General features: G+C 38.7%; 2 protein-coding genes across 13 annotated transcripts in view; one reads left to right on the forward strand and one right to left on the reverse strand.

Moving 5' to 3' along the window:
• KIF15 (kinesin family member 15) overlaps positions 1-9,073 on the reverse strand; it is a 39,694-nt gene extending 30,621 nt beyond the window's left edge. Inside the window, exons 1-9 of one of the 2 annotated variants that reach the window (XM_005443175.4) lie at positions 8,938-9,073; positions 7,199-7,238; positions 5,701-5,884; positions 4,564-4,640; positions 3,838-3,875; positions 2,228-2,325; positions 1,663-1,842; positions 766-975; positions 558-683 (exon numbers count right to left, since the gene is read on the reverse strand). In XM_005443175.4, the coding sequence (XP_005443232.4) occupies positions 558-683; positions 766-975; positions 1,663-1,842; positions 2,228-2,325; positions 3,838-3,875; positions 4,564-4,640; positions 5,701-5,884; positions 7,199-7,238; positions 8,938-8,956 (972 nt within the window). In that variant the 5' untranslated portion in view covers positions 8,957-9,073. The remainder of the gene's footprint in view (positions 1-557; positions 684-765; positions 976-1,662; positions 1,843-2,227; positions 2,326-3,837; positions 3,876-4,563; positions 4,641-5,700; positions 5,885-7,198; positions 7,239-8,937) is intronic. The other variant, XM_055709407.1, reaches the window with a different exon arrangement.
• Positions 9,074-9,244: 171 nt separating this feature from the next.
• The window catches only part of KIAA1143 (KIAA1143 ortholog), a 67,460-nt gene continuing 60,785 nt past the window's right edge, over positions 9,245-15,919 (forward strand). For 9 of the 11 annotated variants that reach the window (XM_055709411.1, XM_055709416.1, XM_055709418.1 and 6 more), the window contains exons 1-2: positions 9,246-9,405; positions 11,268-11,427. In XM_055709411.1, the coding sequence (XP_055565386.1) occupies positions 9,298-9,405; positions 11,268-11,427 (268 nt within the window). In that variant the 5' untranslated portion in view covers positions 9,246-9,297. Of the gene's footprint in view, positions 9,406-11,267; positions 11,428-15,919 lie in introns of all 11 variants that reach the window. The other 2 variants (XR_008732089.1, XM_014283162.3) reach the window with 1 other exon arrangement.

Raw genomic sequence — 15,919 nt, forward strand, 5'->3', positions numbered from 1 at the left:
GTGTTACAAGTGCTATATTATAATACAAAAATATATTACAGATTTTATCTATTAGTGTTCATAGATTTTTGGTGAGTGCTGGCATCCAACAAATCTTTGCTTCCACCTTTGTTTTGTCTTCATCTTGAAAATAGCCCATAAACTCTCAGGTAGGAAACTGTCAATTTATCCAATTCTTAACATCATACCAACACTTAGCACTTGTAGGCTAATTCGGGAGATCCTGTCAAATGTTTCAACACAGCTCTAAATACTATGTTGTGATAACAGTGTTTCCCAAGTTATAGGGATGAAAATGTACACTTTTTCTTTAAAACTTGCAAACTTGTAATAGGAGATTACAAGCATAAGTAAGTTTGTCTTTAGCTAACAGCAAGAAACTGGCTGGAAGTCTGTTGAGGAAAAAAGATATTTTTCAAGCTTTCTTCTACCTGCCCAATATTTAAACAAATTTTTAATGTACCCGAGTTCAGCTTTTTACAGTAAAAGTACCAACCCAAGCAAATATTTATTTCTACATCCCAAGCAGCATATAAAATCCAGAAGATATATATTACCCGTAACAGAAAAGTGAGCTTTGAATCCCGGTAACAAATGTGTCTCTGTTTTCCATTGCCCACATCAACAAGTGCTGTGATTACTTGGCCCAGGCAACTTAGTGATCGATTTATGTTACCTGCTTCCTAAAAAGAAAAATAGATTGGTGGATGGAACAGGGCAGTACCTCTGAAAAAAGAAAGATGCCACAGATATTAAAGAACTAACCTTTAACCTCAGTCCTTCTGTATGGGTGTCTTTCTGTCTCTCAGATCCTGCCAAGTCTACCAGGTTAAGAAGGGAAGACCGAATGTTAACAACCTCAGTTGTTTTCTCCATGGATTCCACTGTGATAGTGAAAACTGCATGTGACCTTGAGGATTCTCTGTTCATTGAGGTCGATGCTACACGACGGTTTCTCCAGCCCATAGTTAAGACCTAGGCATGAAAAAGATGTCAAATGATATCAAGTGTCTCAGACAGTACCCTGTAGTTACATACAGGTGACAAGCAGTAGTAAGCATACTTCAGTGCAACAGCTTTCAAAAAATCTCAAGGACAAGGACTTTTACTTTTTTTCCAATAGAAGTATTTTAAAAATGAAAAACACCCCTACAGTCAAGCTTAATAAAAAAATAATTATAATACTCACTTCTTTCCTCCAAGAATGCCATTACTATTTGAAAGCCTAACATATCCAATACTAGTATATGTTAGCAGTACACAAGGAAAAAAATATTTAAAGTCACAGAAGTACTGTGTGTATGTGTTGCATTCATGAAGAAACAAGCCTGACAATTTCTGGAACACACATGCTGCCTAATTAGCAGGATATATAGTTTTCTATTGCCATTTCAGAGACATGGAAGGCAAGCATTAGGGGAAAGATTACTGTAATTGCAATTCTTATATTCCAAACTCCAGAACTATGATTTCTTATATGTGTGGGATAGCCAGGAAGCATTGCCTAGAAACAGCTTCTTATACTGTTTTTTGGAGTACAGAGTTAGGGGAAGAGGGAGTCACAGACACTGCAAAAGTAGTATGTGCTTTAATCAAAGAGGATTACTTACCAAATAAGCATCAAGATAAATAGTCCAAACATTAAAAAGTGACAAAAAATACCTGGTATGCTTCAGCAGCAGATGACAACACCTGTTCAACAGCACCATCAACAAAGACTCCCTTCTTGATGTGTTCTCTGAGAAAGAGTCCAGCTGAAGCAGAATCTAGCAAGTCAAATATCTGTTCATTGTAGATTTCAATAAATGAGCATTTGCAGAGAAAACTCTTTCCACTGCCAGCCTGAAAAACACAGTAATTTACTCAAACAGATTTGCTTAGTTAAGTCTGGCATTGTACTGCAATGAGTCTCTTTCTACGTATATCTAAACCTACTAGTTTGCATATATATTCTGCATATTACACATTTCTGATGCTCAGATGACAACCAACATCCAGAAACCTAAATGTATTTTTAGACTCAAAATACAAAGCACATTGGTGCCCGAATAATGTGTAGCATAATTTGGTAGAGTACTAGATTCAAGCATTTCTCCTTGATAAATTTGATGCAACCTGACAATAATTCTGGAAATTTAACTGCTACATACCTGGCTTACCAAACATCCTTAACCAATCTTTAGTCTGAGACATTACATTCACTGCAATAAGTATAAAATAAGTGTACCTTTTCTTTTTCACGTTCAATAAGAAAAAACAAGTATTCAAAGCTCCGTGGAATGACACCTCTCAGACTATGAGTGAAATTATCAGAATCAGATGGTCCTAAAGGGATTTTTAATTAAAAAAAATAATTAGTAAGGTTGACCTTTTAAAGATATCATTATAGAAGACTTCAGCAACCATGTTTTAGTCAGTTTATGGCAAAACCACCAAAGAAATGCAATAAAATAAACTTTCAAGATTAAGATAATGTTCCATAATCATATTTATATGTAGTCTAAATCACAGAGTGATCAGGGTTGGAAGGAATCTCTGGAGATCATCTAGACCAGCCCCCTGCTAAAGCAAGTTCTCAAAAGCAGGTTGTACAGTCGTGTCCAGGTGGTATTGAATGTCTCCAGAGGAGACTCCATAACCTCTCTGGGCAGCCTGTACCAGGGCTCCGTCACCCTCAAAGTAGAGATTTTTCCTCACATTCAGATGGAGCTTCCTATGTTGCAGTTTGCGCCCGTTGCCCCTTGTCCTTTCGCTGGGCAGCACTGAAAAGAGCCCGGCCCCGTCCTCTTGACATTCACCCTTCAGATATTTGCAGACACTGATAAGATCCCCTCTCAGACTTCCCTTCTCCAGACTGAACAGGCCCAGTTCTCTCAGCCTTCCCTCACAAGGGAGATGCTCCAGTCCCCCATCATCTTCATAGCCCTCCGCTGGACCCCCTCCAGCAGTTCCCTGTTTCTCTTGAACTGGTGAGCCCAGAACTGGACACAGCACTCCAGATGGAGCCTCACCAGGGCAGAGCAGAGAGGGAGGATCCCCTCCCTTGACCTGCTGGCCACGCTCCTCCTGATATGCCCCAGGATCCCATTGGCCTTTATCCTTGTCGAAGTTTATTTTACCTGTCCATAGGTTACCTAAGTCTAAAATAGTATAAACTACTTGTACATGTTTTCTATGGAAGTCCAAATGTGCAAGTATGCCAATACAGATACCTAACCGCAATTTAAGAACCAGGAAGATGGGATGGATTTGCACCCATCCATTTTTTTATGTAGTCCTTGAAAAAATGTCAGCCAAACTGGTTTTGATTATCTCAGTAACTTTCCGATGTCAAGCACAATATTAATGCATTAAAAATCACCACTGTATGAAGAACAAGATTACAAAGGAACCCCTTCATACATAGAGAGGCCTTAAACACCTAGTTGGGTAGGAAGCAGTTATTCTGAAAACCTAAATATATTTTAATATGGAAAACTAGAATATTTTTCTACACATGCAAGGCCTATCAGCCAAAAATGGAAACCAGCAGAATACTCAAAACTTTCTGAAAAATGAGAAAAATTACTGTTTGATTTAAATGAAAAGTTTCTCTCCTCTCTTCTCCAGAAGAAAAACCTACATTTTCAAAAAGACAGATGAGAGTATCTATACATCAGCCTTTTGATATAAAGCAAGAACTACACTGAGTACTACACTGTTTCTTAAACTTTAAGGTTATCTGCAGGAAGACAAAAATCTAAATCATCCCTTGTGTTTGAACAAGACAAGGTTTCAACTCAAGACAAAAAAACCATTTAGAAACCACTGAAAGATTAAGCTCTCTCATGCACTTACCCATCATAGTGAAGGTTTTTCCTGACCCAGTCTGGCCACTAACAAAGAAAAGCAACAACAAAAAGAGTCAGATAAAGCTCTACTCTGGCTGTGATTTTTTTATTAATCTGCATCTTATATGGAGAACTCACAGCTCAAACCAGTAAATTTTGATTAGGTAAGTCCTTCAAGTTAGCATTTTTGACCAACATGCTTACTCAGTTTTCAAAATGAAAAAATATTAAATTAATATAATGATATTCCTACTACTAGTCATGGGTATATTTCTACCTCAAAAACATTTTGAAAGTTAAAATTATTTTTTCCTCAGTTTTCCCAGAAGCAGTTAAGACTCACTAAAGAGCTGAGCTGACCAAATATCAAGTTAAAGTTATTTTCATTCCATTTTTCTATGGACATATCAAAACTTACTAGCTTTCTCTTTAACAGTACAATAAAACCTCTAGGTTTTAGACAAACAATAGTAAAATTGAAATGAGTTTACAATCCACATTATTGTCTTTTAAGTATTAGAAGCATAACACCTACAAATAGATTCCTCCAGAAGAGGAATAAGAAGTACTCTTCAATATTGCAAGAACGTTTCTTATGTTGTGTTGCACTAATGAAGCACTTTCAAAGATTACTGTAACATTAAGCAGGCTGTGGCACTTAAAACCTCTACTCCTTATTATCACAGCCACCTCAAATGTTGCAATTGCTATGAAATACCATTAAATGACTTACTATGCAAAGATGGTTCCATTGTAGCCATTCATACAAGATTCAACAATATTTTTGGCCACACTTGAGAAGACTGACTCCTAGGGACAAGGGGAAAAAGAGAAGGCATTTGGCACCACTCATTTAAGTATCTCTATCAGTGTTTTCTATACCATAACTTTATAATGTATAAAATAGATGCATTCCTTAAGGTTAAGACTTGTATCATGAGTCCTGGAGCAAAACAATACATACTAAGTCTTTGTGTCACAAATCACACCCTCTGAAAAAGTTTTATTCCTTGCTAAACTGAAAGAAAAATAATAAAACAGCATCATAGTAACAGCTTTCAAAAATATATATTATATTAATTTTGGTCCAGTGTTTTTGATTGCATTATGTGGTTTATACCATCAGTAGGTCAAAACTGAGCCTATGACATTGATCAAACCTCGTTAAGTTTCAACATTTGCCACTAGACAATGGCATTTTCAACAAATCTACACAATAGTTAAGTCTCATCTACTTTCACGTATTTCTCTTAGATCTGCAAGAAGATCCTAGCTACAGCTAACCGTCTACAGTGGGTAGGTTTTTTGGGGATTTTTTTTTAAGCAGAAGTTAAAGGGAATTAAAGTGTTAAAGGAATTAAAGTTATATTCAGAATTTCAAATGCAATATTACAAAAATTAAATTGAAGGATTTTCCTTTCGATATTACCTGTCCCAGATAAACAATGCATCTGTTTAAAAGGCAAATGTATAAAAAGGAAATAGAACAAAGAGAATATAACCTCGTAAGTTCCTAATATACAAATCACATATTTAATATCAGCTACTGACTGCCAGTTATTTTTATATATTTGTATTAACAGGCAGGTTTATCTTCTGTCTACAGTGTTACTGTAACATCAACAAATAGGAACTTCAACTTTAATGCAAACTTTGATTAAAGAAATTAATGGTTAAAAAATACATTAAAACTATTAGAGAAAACAATTTTGTGCAACATTTCTGTATTATAACTACTTATTACCAATCTTACCACTGCAAAAAAATATGACTTAAGGCATTACATCTTTAGAAAGGTTTAGTGTAGTAGTTGGCAAAATGGGGGGTGGGGGTGGGAAAGCAACACTTAAGAGATTCTGAAAGTTATTACCTGTGTTGTTTCCATATTTGCAACATAATCAAAAGTGAAGATCTTTGGCTCAGGCTTTGAATGCAGACGGATAGTATTTGATGAAAGAACAGATAAACACAATCCTTGATCTCCATCAGTTAATGCAGTTCCCTCTGAAGGAGGACGTACCCTCACATAAACTTTGATAGCATCGTCTTCAACACTAAATGAGTATTTATGCGTTAGATTATTTTGAAATAGATCTATCAGCTGTTTGACAAAATTAAATCACAAAAATCAGATTAAGCATGTGAACTCATACAAACGTCTCTTCTGAAAATACACTGCTCTTCGCTGTACACATCAATTCACTACAAGCCACAGATTTATTAAAGGTAACAATGTGTCAGATTTAAAACCAAAGAACATGAAGTAACTGGAATTTACAGTTGTTGCATATAACTTTAGCTCTAAAAGAACACATTTCACAGTGAACAAATATAAAACCAGTGTTGCTATAAAGGTTTCAATAGTTTCTAAGACTATGGGCTTCAATCATCCTTCTTACCACTGGAAGTTATAACAGACTTTACAAATTGAGCAGATGATGCTACGTTCCAGCAAGAAAGTTACCAGCATTTTCTTTGCTGTTCACACGAAGGGAAAGAATAATCAATTCTCAATCCGCGAGTCTGATAAAATACAGCAGCACATCTATCTAAAAGCTCCCTAACCCATTTCATCACATTTATGAGTGGATGTACCAGTAAATCTAGTCTGAATAAGTAACTGTGCATGACCATTATGATAAAGCTTTGAGGAGTTCTGGCACAAATACTAATATACCGATACAATACTAAAGAATTAAATTCTTAAATGAAGCAGTAGCAAACTTTGATTTTAATTAATTCTCTCCCAGAAGGAAGTTATAGCATGAAGGTATTATAACTGTTATTGATTTTTCCTTTTGGTAAACAAGAGAAAGGAACAGAATCATTTTAAAAGTGCTAGGACTTCATGACTAAAACTTGGGGTTGGAGAGTGGCAGAGGAAAGGACTAAAAAAAAGAACAGGAAGCAGCTGAGAAAGGGAAGATTTTATACCAGATTTAAGACACACCATGCTAATTTGCCAAATATGTTTTCATTAAACAGTATTATTCTGAGATGTGGCAGAAACTGTTTTTATTTGGAGAAGGGCTTTTTGTTTTAGCTTAGAACTCCATCACAGAATTGAAGTTCTTTATGGAATGTCACTTCAGAGAAATTCTAGAGTCCAGCTGCAAAGTTAGTGGACAAATGAGAATTTACTACATGGCAGCATTCCAAAAGGAACTTGATACTTCAGAACAACACTTTTATTAATAGAACATTTTTTAGAAAACTTTTAAGGAAGGGAGAGAAAGGCAATAATCTTGTGCAGTGAAATACTGAAAGAAAAAACTTTTACATTATTTCACAAAGATATACAAGGTTTTGTTTGCAATCTTTTTGCAATGTGATTCTTCACATATGAGAACCAGTCAATACTACTTTACCTGGGTGAATTCAACAAAGGTAATGCAGAGTCACGTAAATCTAAAAAATAAAAGTGAAACACACAAAAAGTAAACATGATAAAATTATATGGCTCAAAAACCCCATTTAAATAGAAAATACCGTAAGCCGTATTGAGGGAGATAAATGGAGAGTCTTATAACTATCAGTTTTATGCGTGAATCAGAATGGCACAAAAACATTTAGTAACTATGTTCCTTTGGCAGAAAGTCTGCTGTTTCTTGCAATGATAAAGCTGCAGTCCTGCAATGTGAGCACACATCCCCTTGTAAATGTATGTGCAATGAGTAGTCTCTGAAATTAACATATATAAGGTTTTCCAAGTGTTTTAGAGGATTAGGAACATAAACATATGTTTAAATAAATAAATTTTAAATACATATTATATAATATATATTATAAATATAATTATATAATTGCATAATCTTTAATATAAATATATAAAGTATACAAAATGCATAATCATATATATAGTATTTAAAATCATAATATTATAATATACATATTATATATAGCATACTATATAGTATATCTACAAATATACATTTATATTTCATTATATATTCCCATTATATTTAAAAGACTGTTAACTCACTGCAGATAAAGCAATACAGCATGAAATAGTTTCACAGATAGGACTGAAAAACCTCAGTTTCCTAAACATGCACAACTGAGGCGCTATATCACTTTCACAAAGCAATATTGAGCACTTAGTAATGCATAAAGCTCTCCTGTATGTATGAGCATCGTTTTGCACAGCTTCACATTTCAAGGAGACGGCACGTACTACCCCACAGGTAGATACTGCAACTTATTTTTTACTTAAGGGTGAATCTGACATGAAATTATTTCACATAAGTTAGTAAAAATAATAACTAATGTAATCAAATTTTAAAAGTAAAATGACAGGGAAAGATTATTTACCAAAATATTCCAATAATAAATACCTTATAAAGTCTCTAAAAGCACACAGGTTTCATCATAAGAGTATCTCTTTTAGGCCATAAAGATGTGCACAGGTACTAACTTCATTTACATTCACACTACACGAATACCCTGCTGCTGCTATGCAGCCCTACCTGCTTCGATTCACACAATAACATTTGAGAAATGTGCTAGCTCCTAATTCAGTCTTTAAATGCACAACGGTATCAAAACGACCCGGGACAAGAAAAGCAGCACATTTTACAGCTGAAATCAGACCGATAGGTACTTGTACAGCCTGTACCTTGGGAAATGACAGACTCCCGGCTAACCACCCTTAGCTGCCATTTTAAAGGGCTGTTAACTCGCAAAAGACGACAATTACAACCACCACAGCTAGTTAAAGTTCGATAAAATTACGGAAGACGAACTGATAAAGGCGGGACAGCTGAGAGCAAGCGGCTTTTGTAAAGCCCTGCCGCTCGGGAGGGCTGCTCACGCCTGCCAGCCGCGAGAAGCCCCTGGGGATACCGGGGCCAGGGGTGCCGCCGGGAGCGCTCCCTGCCCCAGCCCCGCCGGGGGGCAGCCGGCTGCCCTGCGCGGCCTCCAGCACCGCAGCCCCAGGGCACCGGCCCGCAGCGAGCCCACACGCCGTTAGCTCTCGCCCCATGGCGATGCCCGCCCCGCAGGGCAGAGCCTCCTCACCGAGCTGCCCCGGCCCCCACCAGCTTCCTGCACAGCAGGAAAACGCCCCGCAGCCCCTGCACGGCCGCACGGCCATGCCGGCCCTCCTCACCTCTAATGCCGGGGGCCATGGCGCTCGCCAGCCCCAGCACCGCTCCGCCCACTGCCTCCCAAAATGGCGGAATGTTTGAATTTAGCGCGAAGAGCCACGGACAACGTCACACCCCCGAAAGCCAGCACGGGCGCGGCCATTTCACTCCACATCCGCCCCTCCCCGCTCCGCCTTCTCTCCCGCCATTGGCTGCAAGTGCCTCGGCCCCCGCACGTGACGGCGGAGCTGTGGAAGCCGGGGGGGGCGCCCTTGTTCTGTCCCACCGCGGCCGCCGTCCTCTGCCGCCCACTCGGCCCGGAAGCGGGCGGGGAGGCTGGCGGGGGGGGGCGCGGCGGCGCGGCCGGGGCGCGGGCAGCGGCCATGAGCAAACGGAACCAGGTCTCCTACGTGCGGCCGGCCGAGCCCGCCTTTCTCAGCCGCTTCAAGCGGCAGGTTGGGTATCGGGAGGGGCCCACTGTGGAAACCAAGGTAACGGCCTGGTCCTGCGCTCGGGCAGTGCAGCCCTCCCCGCCCCGGGCCGCCTTCGGCCCCCTGCCCGTGGGCTCCAGCCCCGGCCCTGCTGCCTGCGCCTGCGGCCGGGCTTCCCGGGGTGGGAAGGGGCAGCGCCCGCTTCAAGGGGCCTCTAGTGCCACGATGCACCCCCTCGGGCCTAAAGCAAGGGCGGTGGGGAAGCAGTGCTGCAGGGCTTTGTCCCCGTAGGGTGGGGGGGGACAGTAGTTACCGCTTAAAATTAACTGAAACTGTGTTTGTAACTTGTTTTTGCTTCGGTGTTGGGGATTCAAAACAACAAATTGGAGTGCGCCTCCCCATTGCTGCTTATGATAATTGCAGCTGCAGTGACCGTGGTGCCCGGCTGCTCTGTCAGTGCCCGAGCGGTCTGGGGAGGCAGCGGGGAAAGAGCAGTGATGTCCCAGTCCCAAAGCCCAGGCAGGAGAAAGAAAAGTGTTTAAGAGTAAACAAAAATGTATTGGAAGGGAGTTACACGTAATCTTGGTATAGGTGAGCAGACAGACGCTCACGTGTGATGGCTAAGAAGGCAGGATGGGGGCAGTAGGCTTTGAACCAGCTTGTGAAAAGGCAGCCTTTTTGGGGGGGGGTACTGTTTTTTTATGTTTACAGTGTGCTTTTGCATGTGTTTCCTGCTAGCTATGGATTTACAAGATGCCTTAAGAAAGAGGCCTGTCATTACTGTAATACATCCAAAGTCCTTGTTTCTTTTTGATGATGGAGGAAGTTTAAATTTGCACTGTAGTTGTACTTGCACAAATGTTTGGATGATCCCACCGTGACCTGCACACAGCTGAAAAATAACCTGGCAAAAGTCCCCCACCAGTGGCTCATTGTTATGGCCTTGTTTTGAATCATGCCACTGTGGGTATACAAGTTATTTGTGAAAATACCTTTGATCACAAAAAATCAGTGTATTGACTTTCACCACTTGCTCCATTTGCCTTTTTTTTGGATTTTTTTTTTTGTTTGGTTTTTTTTTCAAGGTTAAATTCTAGTATATTGTGGATCTTAAGCTGAAGAGGCCATTATCACCTAATCTCTCCAGACTGGTCAGTAAAGTAATAGTTACAAGGATTTGTTAAAAAAAGAAATTTCTGATGAGCTAGAATTTATGATAAAATTATGCCGTTAGTGAAGTTAGTACAAACTTTCCAAAAGAAAGAAGATTGCATTTTGTCTGTATCTTGGTAAATTCAATGGATTATAGTAATACTACCTATACTTTTCTGATGAAGTTTTCAGTTCCTTTAATACTGCCAAATGCTATGTTGTTGGACTGAAGTTCCCATGTCAGAAAGTTTGATTTTCATAAAATTGCATAAAATTTCACCCCAATTGATTTTTCTGACTCGGAGCACAAATCTGAGAGAGTGGAAACAGGGACACTCTTGTGTCGGTAATGCTTACAGTGATTTGCTTGGGCAGCTGTAATAACAAAGCCACCATGGACTCCCTTTCTCTTTGCACTGTTTTGAGTACAGCATAGAAGGATCAAATCTGGAGCCACGTATTTAAGATTTTGTTAGTGTTGCATGGCGTACAGTGTTGTACAGTAAAGATAAAGAACAAAAGGAATTACTTCCTTACCTTCCAAGTTCCTGCTCTTTTGGTCTCTAATTGAAAGAGCCCATGCTGTGTTTTTTTCCTAGGGGATGCTGTCTTAGCAATAGAATTGGAGTGTCATTTGGACAAAGTGTGTTGGGGGGGCCTGGCACTTACAGGTGTCTGCTCACTAACCTCATGGCAAAAGTGAATAGCCCACCCTTGGCAGCTGTGATTTGGTGTGATGATCACAATTTCTTTTATTCCTCCCTCTCTAGAGAGAGCAGCTTCCAGTTGCAGATGATGATAGTGAGAATGGCAGTGACAATGAAGATGAGCAGCCTCAAGTGGTGACACTGAAAAAAGGGGACTTAACTGCTGAAGAAGCAATGAAAATTAAACAGCAAATCAAAGAGGCCTTAAAGTCAAATGAATCAGGTGAATTTCAAACTCCTAATTTCTTGCTTTGTATAGCCAAAGGGAGCTTGGTATTTGCTGGTTTCTACTGTTAATGTTACCTTCGATTAGTTGTTTTGGATTTTTCAGCTAAATAATTTGCACGCGTGATTCCTAATCTGAAGTTGTTGAGTACATATCCAAGCTGCCTGGCTTTTTATAGTGTTGCAGTTCTGTGCTTCTTAATAGTGCATCACCGTACCTCCAAATACCACCCTTTTTTGTTTGTTTTTTTTGTTATGGTCTTTCATTGGCCTGGTACACAATCTTTTGACATCACCTATGATAATTTTTGAACTCATGAATTAGTTCAGCCAAATTTGATGCAGAGTGCATGCCTTAAAGGTAATTGTATGAGTTCATGAAAGAGAGTGTCCAGGCGGAAGGAGGAAACTCAGATTAGTGCTTCAGTGAAAAGAATGGCAGGTGTGTAAGCTCAGTAATGTGTTCACTTAAATTGACTTATCCATGTTATTACTTGCTTAAAATCATCCCCAGTATGTAATGTCACTTGCAAATATATTATGCAAAACTAAATTGATTACGTGAAGATAACAGATGATACAATAGTGCCAACAAACAGCAAGGTGTAGAAAAAAATACTTCTTTGTTACAAAGAATTAGAAAGTGTTACCTAAATTATTTAACAGACTTCTCAAGAATGGAAGGATGGAAGTGGTATGGGAGAGGTTGCTGCAGTTAGACAATAAAGATGTGAAACTATAGCTGATGAATACAGTTATGTTAAGAATTTCTGTCAGTATTCATCATTCAGATATGGTTGATGCAAGTGCTTTGGGAGTCCAAAAACTTCCATCTTCACAAATAGTGTGATGAAATGTAGCTTTATTTTTATGTTTTCCTAACAGAAGACGACAGATTAAAGGTAGTTATTACTGTCTCTAGTTGAAGTGTCTTGAGAAGAATATAGAACTGGAACCTCACAGGTATCAAATATAAAGGTGATTCATGAAAGCTGTGGACCTTTTCCTTGGTTAGCCATTGTGGCTACTTACAAAGGCTGTAAATTGAGTTTAGAGCAGATTGAGATACTAGCACATGGCTATCAATACAACATCCTCAGCTTCTGGCTTCTTCTGCCATTTGGATTTGAAAATTTAGGTTTGTGCTGTCCCTGTGTAAAAGTATGTGTTAAAAATTAAATGGCAGACATGGTATAAATGAAGAAATAAAGTAATAGTTGTGGGAGAAGATACATTGAGAATCTTACAATTTTGAAGAGCGGATTGATGAAAAATTCTTAATTTTTATAATGTAGGTTAGCTTTAAGCTGAATAAAACTAAATCTGATTTGTTTCTGCAGATAGGTAGGTGTAACCTATGTATATGTCTGGTGTAACCAGGTAGTGGGTTGAGCATTGTTTATATAACTTGAACTCCTCTGAGAAAATGTGTTCCACTTCCAGCTTACTTCCTGCTCTCTTGTTACTGAAATGTAATTCCTTACTTGGTGTTGCAGTTTGTAAAGCTGTCACATAATTTCTTTTAAAAGTGGGATCACCCTCCTAGTGTTGGGAGAAATTTCAACCTGTTGGAAAGAAATGGCATGATTCTTTCTGAGAATTGGTTTCCTTTTCATATAAGCAACTTGAATTTTGAATGATCACAGTAGGAGGGAAAAAATATTTTGTAAGTCTGGGCAAAAAGAAGTAGTTGTCCATGAGAATCTATTGAGGTGGAGTCAATGCTGTGAAAAAAGTCCAAAAGAGCTACCAAGTTGAATACACAGTATGAAATGGGAGTGTATTTTAATAGAGTAACTGAACTTTGGTGGAAAAAGATATTCCTAAGACGTAATTGTATGTAGTGAGGATGGTGGGATTGAGTTCCTGTAGGACTCTGGCACCTCTGCTTATTACCCCTTCAGTAATAATTTGGATTTGGAGGAAAAAATCCACAGTAATAGGTAGCAGGAGTGTTGAATCATTGGGCTCTAGGGGCTGTTGCCCTCTATTCTACATTATTGTGTTACTCTGCCTTTACTTTCAGCATTAGGTCTTGGCCTTTTTTTTTTTTTTTTGTTTATAGGAATGAACAGGATTAAGTGCTCTGTTGCTCTGCTGTGGACGGGACACTGAAATTATCAGTGAAGGTGTGGGTGATGCTACAGCCTGCTGAAGGCTTTTTGTCTTTGGCCATCTTTGCACTGTCAGTCTGATGTTTAGATTTAAATTCAGATTTCTAGTCAGAGGCAGGTATTTAGACAGCTGTTTATTTTCAGCTTGATAAAGAGAGTTTTAACTAGCGTGTTTCTTTCTTTTTTTTTGGATAATTGTCAGTTCTGAAAATGGGAAGTATAAAGAAAGTTTGATGCTGCATGGTTTGATTAAATTTCTTGTTACTTTGATTTTTATCCCAGAGTTGAAAGTGAAATTAATTTAATGGGTACTAGACCATAACACATAGCCCAAATCAGATCATTAGTGAAATGACGTGAAGCTGAAAAGGTAGCAGGGAAGTAAATTTTCTAGCTGATAATCTTCCTTTCCACCATGCATCAGTGCTGCTGCACTTTGATAGATCATAAGTAATGTGCTGCTAATCTGTTGTGAATAGAAACTGTTAGTTTTTCAAAACGTGGGAAGTACTCAGTTTGGAGGTTCTGCCCTCTCCTCTTTTATATCTGTAGTGATGGTCTTAATTTGAAAGTCCTTGTCCTCAGGCTTTGGTTTGGGATGTTATTCTAGGATTTTCCATATCTCATTTGCATCCTTTCTCCTTCATTTTCTTCTACAACCAGTTTGACACGGCTACGCTTTTTTTTTTTATTTGAGGCACCAGCAGTTCCTGTGACTTGCATTTTCTTTTACAGATGAGTAACACTTTTGCATTGATTTGGCAAAAATAAGCTGATTAATGTCCTACCTGCGTTAGTTGCTTCTTAAGGCAGAACAAAATTCAGTGAAGCTTGTACGCTGGCTTTTGCCAGTATAGTCGCAGGGAACTTTTTTATTTAGGACTGAACCTTTCCTACATGGGAAAACACCTTCCATATTGAAATACTTTTCTCCATGGAGGCCTTAGAAGCTTTTTTTTTAAAAAAAAGTCATTTGTTTATCAACAGTCGTTTTACTTAGTATTTTTATGCAGCATTTTATAAATTGTTACTGTTGGTTTGGAGATAAAGAAAAATGGTCTTACGAGAAATCAAATTGGCACAAAAGAAAAGATGGCAATTACTGCAAGATACTTTATCCCAGCATTCATTATAATCTATGGAATTGATTTTTCTACCGCTTTTCTAGTTCAGCTGGCCTCTGGGACACTCTGATACATGCAGATGACCAATTTGGCAGAAGGTGTCCTTAGTCATTTGAAGTCTTTTAATATTGTCCTTGTCTCATTCAATATGCTGGGGCTGGGGAGCACGAGAGACAGGAGAGGCAAGGAGAATACGGTCTGTGCTGTCTTGGCTATTGGACCTCTTTCCTTAGCTTAAGCAGCTGTTTTATGAGATATGTATCACAAAGTTCATGCTGCTTTTCATCATGTGAACAGCAGGAATCTAAATCAAAGCTAATTTTACAGTATTTAAGTAACAAAAATTTTCTCAAGTGTCCTCATAAATGATTGAGACTGAATATTTGAGCAAGACTTTTATCTGTGTGATACCAGTGTGCAGAATTCCTGTAGTGAATGCTTCCAAAGGCATGCATAGAAATGGGTGGCCAGAAAATACTAGAAGGAGCATCTGAAACGGCTGACCTGAACTTCTAACCTTAGAAACCACCAAGTAATTTGCCAGGTTATCATAAATTTTTTCCAGCCTGTATCATCAAATACACATATATCTTGAAATACTGTTTGTGCTGCTCCTGTTGTTCCTGTCAGTTTAGTGGCATTTTGTGTTTCCTGTTGTTGCCTCATTGACCCATGTGGACAAGAAAATGTTGGAAAATGGTACTGCTGACTACATAAATGACTACTAAATAAAAAATTAGGTAAACTGAAGAGCAGTGTTTCTTTTTCATACCCTCATTTCTACTTCTCTTGTAATGTATAACTTGCAATTAAAAGAGAAGAAAAAAAAATTCTGAATTTGTGGCTTCATAAATTGATGTCACTTGTGAAGTGAGTTTTCAGCTCGTTGTCTGATTGTGCCCCTCTTACTCAACCAGTGTAAAGGTTTGTGGTCCAGTTAGAAGCAGCAATGACTAAGAACAGTCTGAATTTGAATGGCTAGTGAGTTTTTTGACTCTTATCAGAAGTGGATTGTATTATTTCTCCTGTAAAACTTCTATGTTGGTTGTATTTTGCTTTGTGTGTTTCAGTGTGTTTATCAGAAATCCTGCTTTCCATACTGTGTAATACTGATACAGTCTTTTATCAGGGCTCTGTTTTAAAAACTACCGACACTGCAATTGTTTCTTCAGTCTCTTCTTAGCATTGCTTAATACAAGTCAGTTTTTGGAGGTCATCAATACAAACAAAAAAGACAACTGACACATAAGAG

This window comes from Falco cherrug, chromosome 4 (assembly GCF_023634085.1).
Source record: "Falco cherrug isolate bFalChe1 chromosome 4, bFalChe1.pri, whole genome shotgun sequence".
In the NCBI taxonomy this organism is placed as follows: domain Eukaryota; kingdom Metazoa; phylum Chordata; class Aves; order Falconiformes; family Falconidae; genus Falco; species Falco cherrug.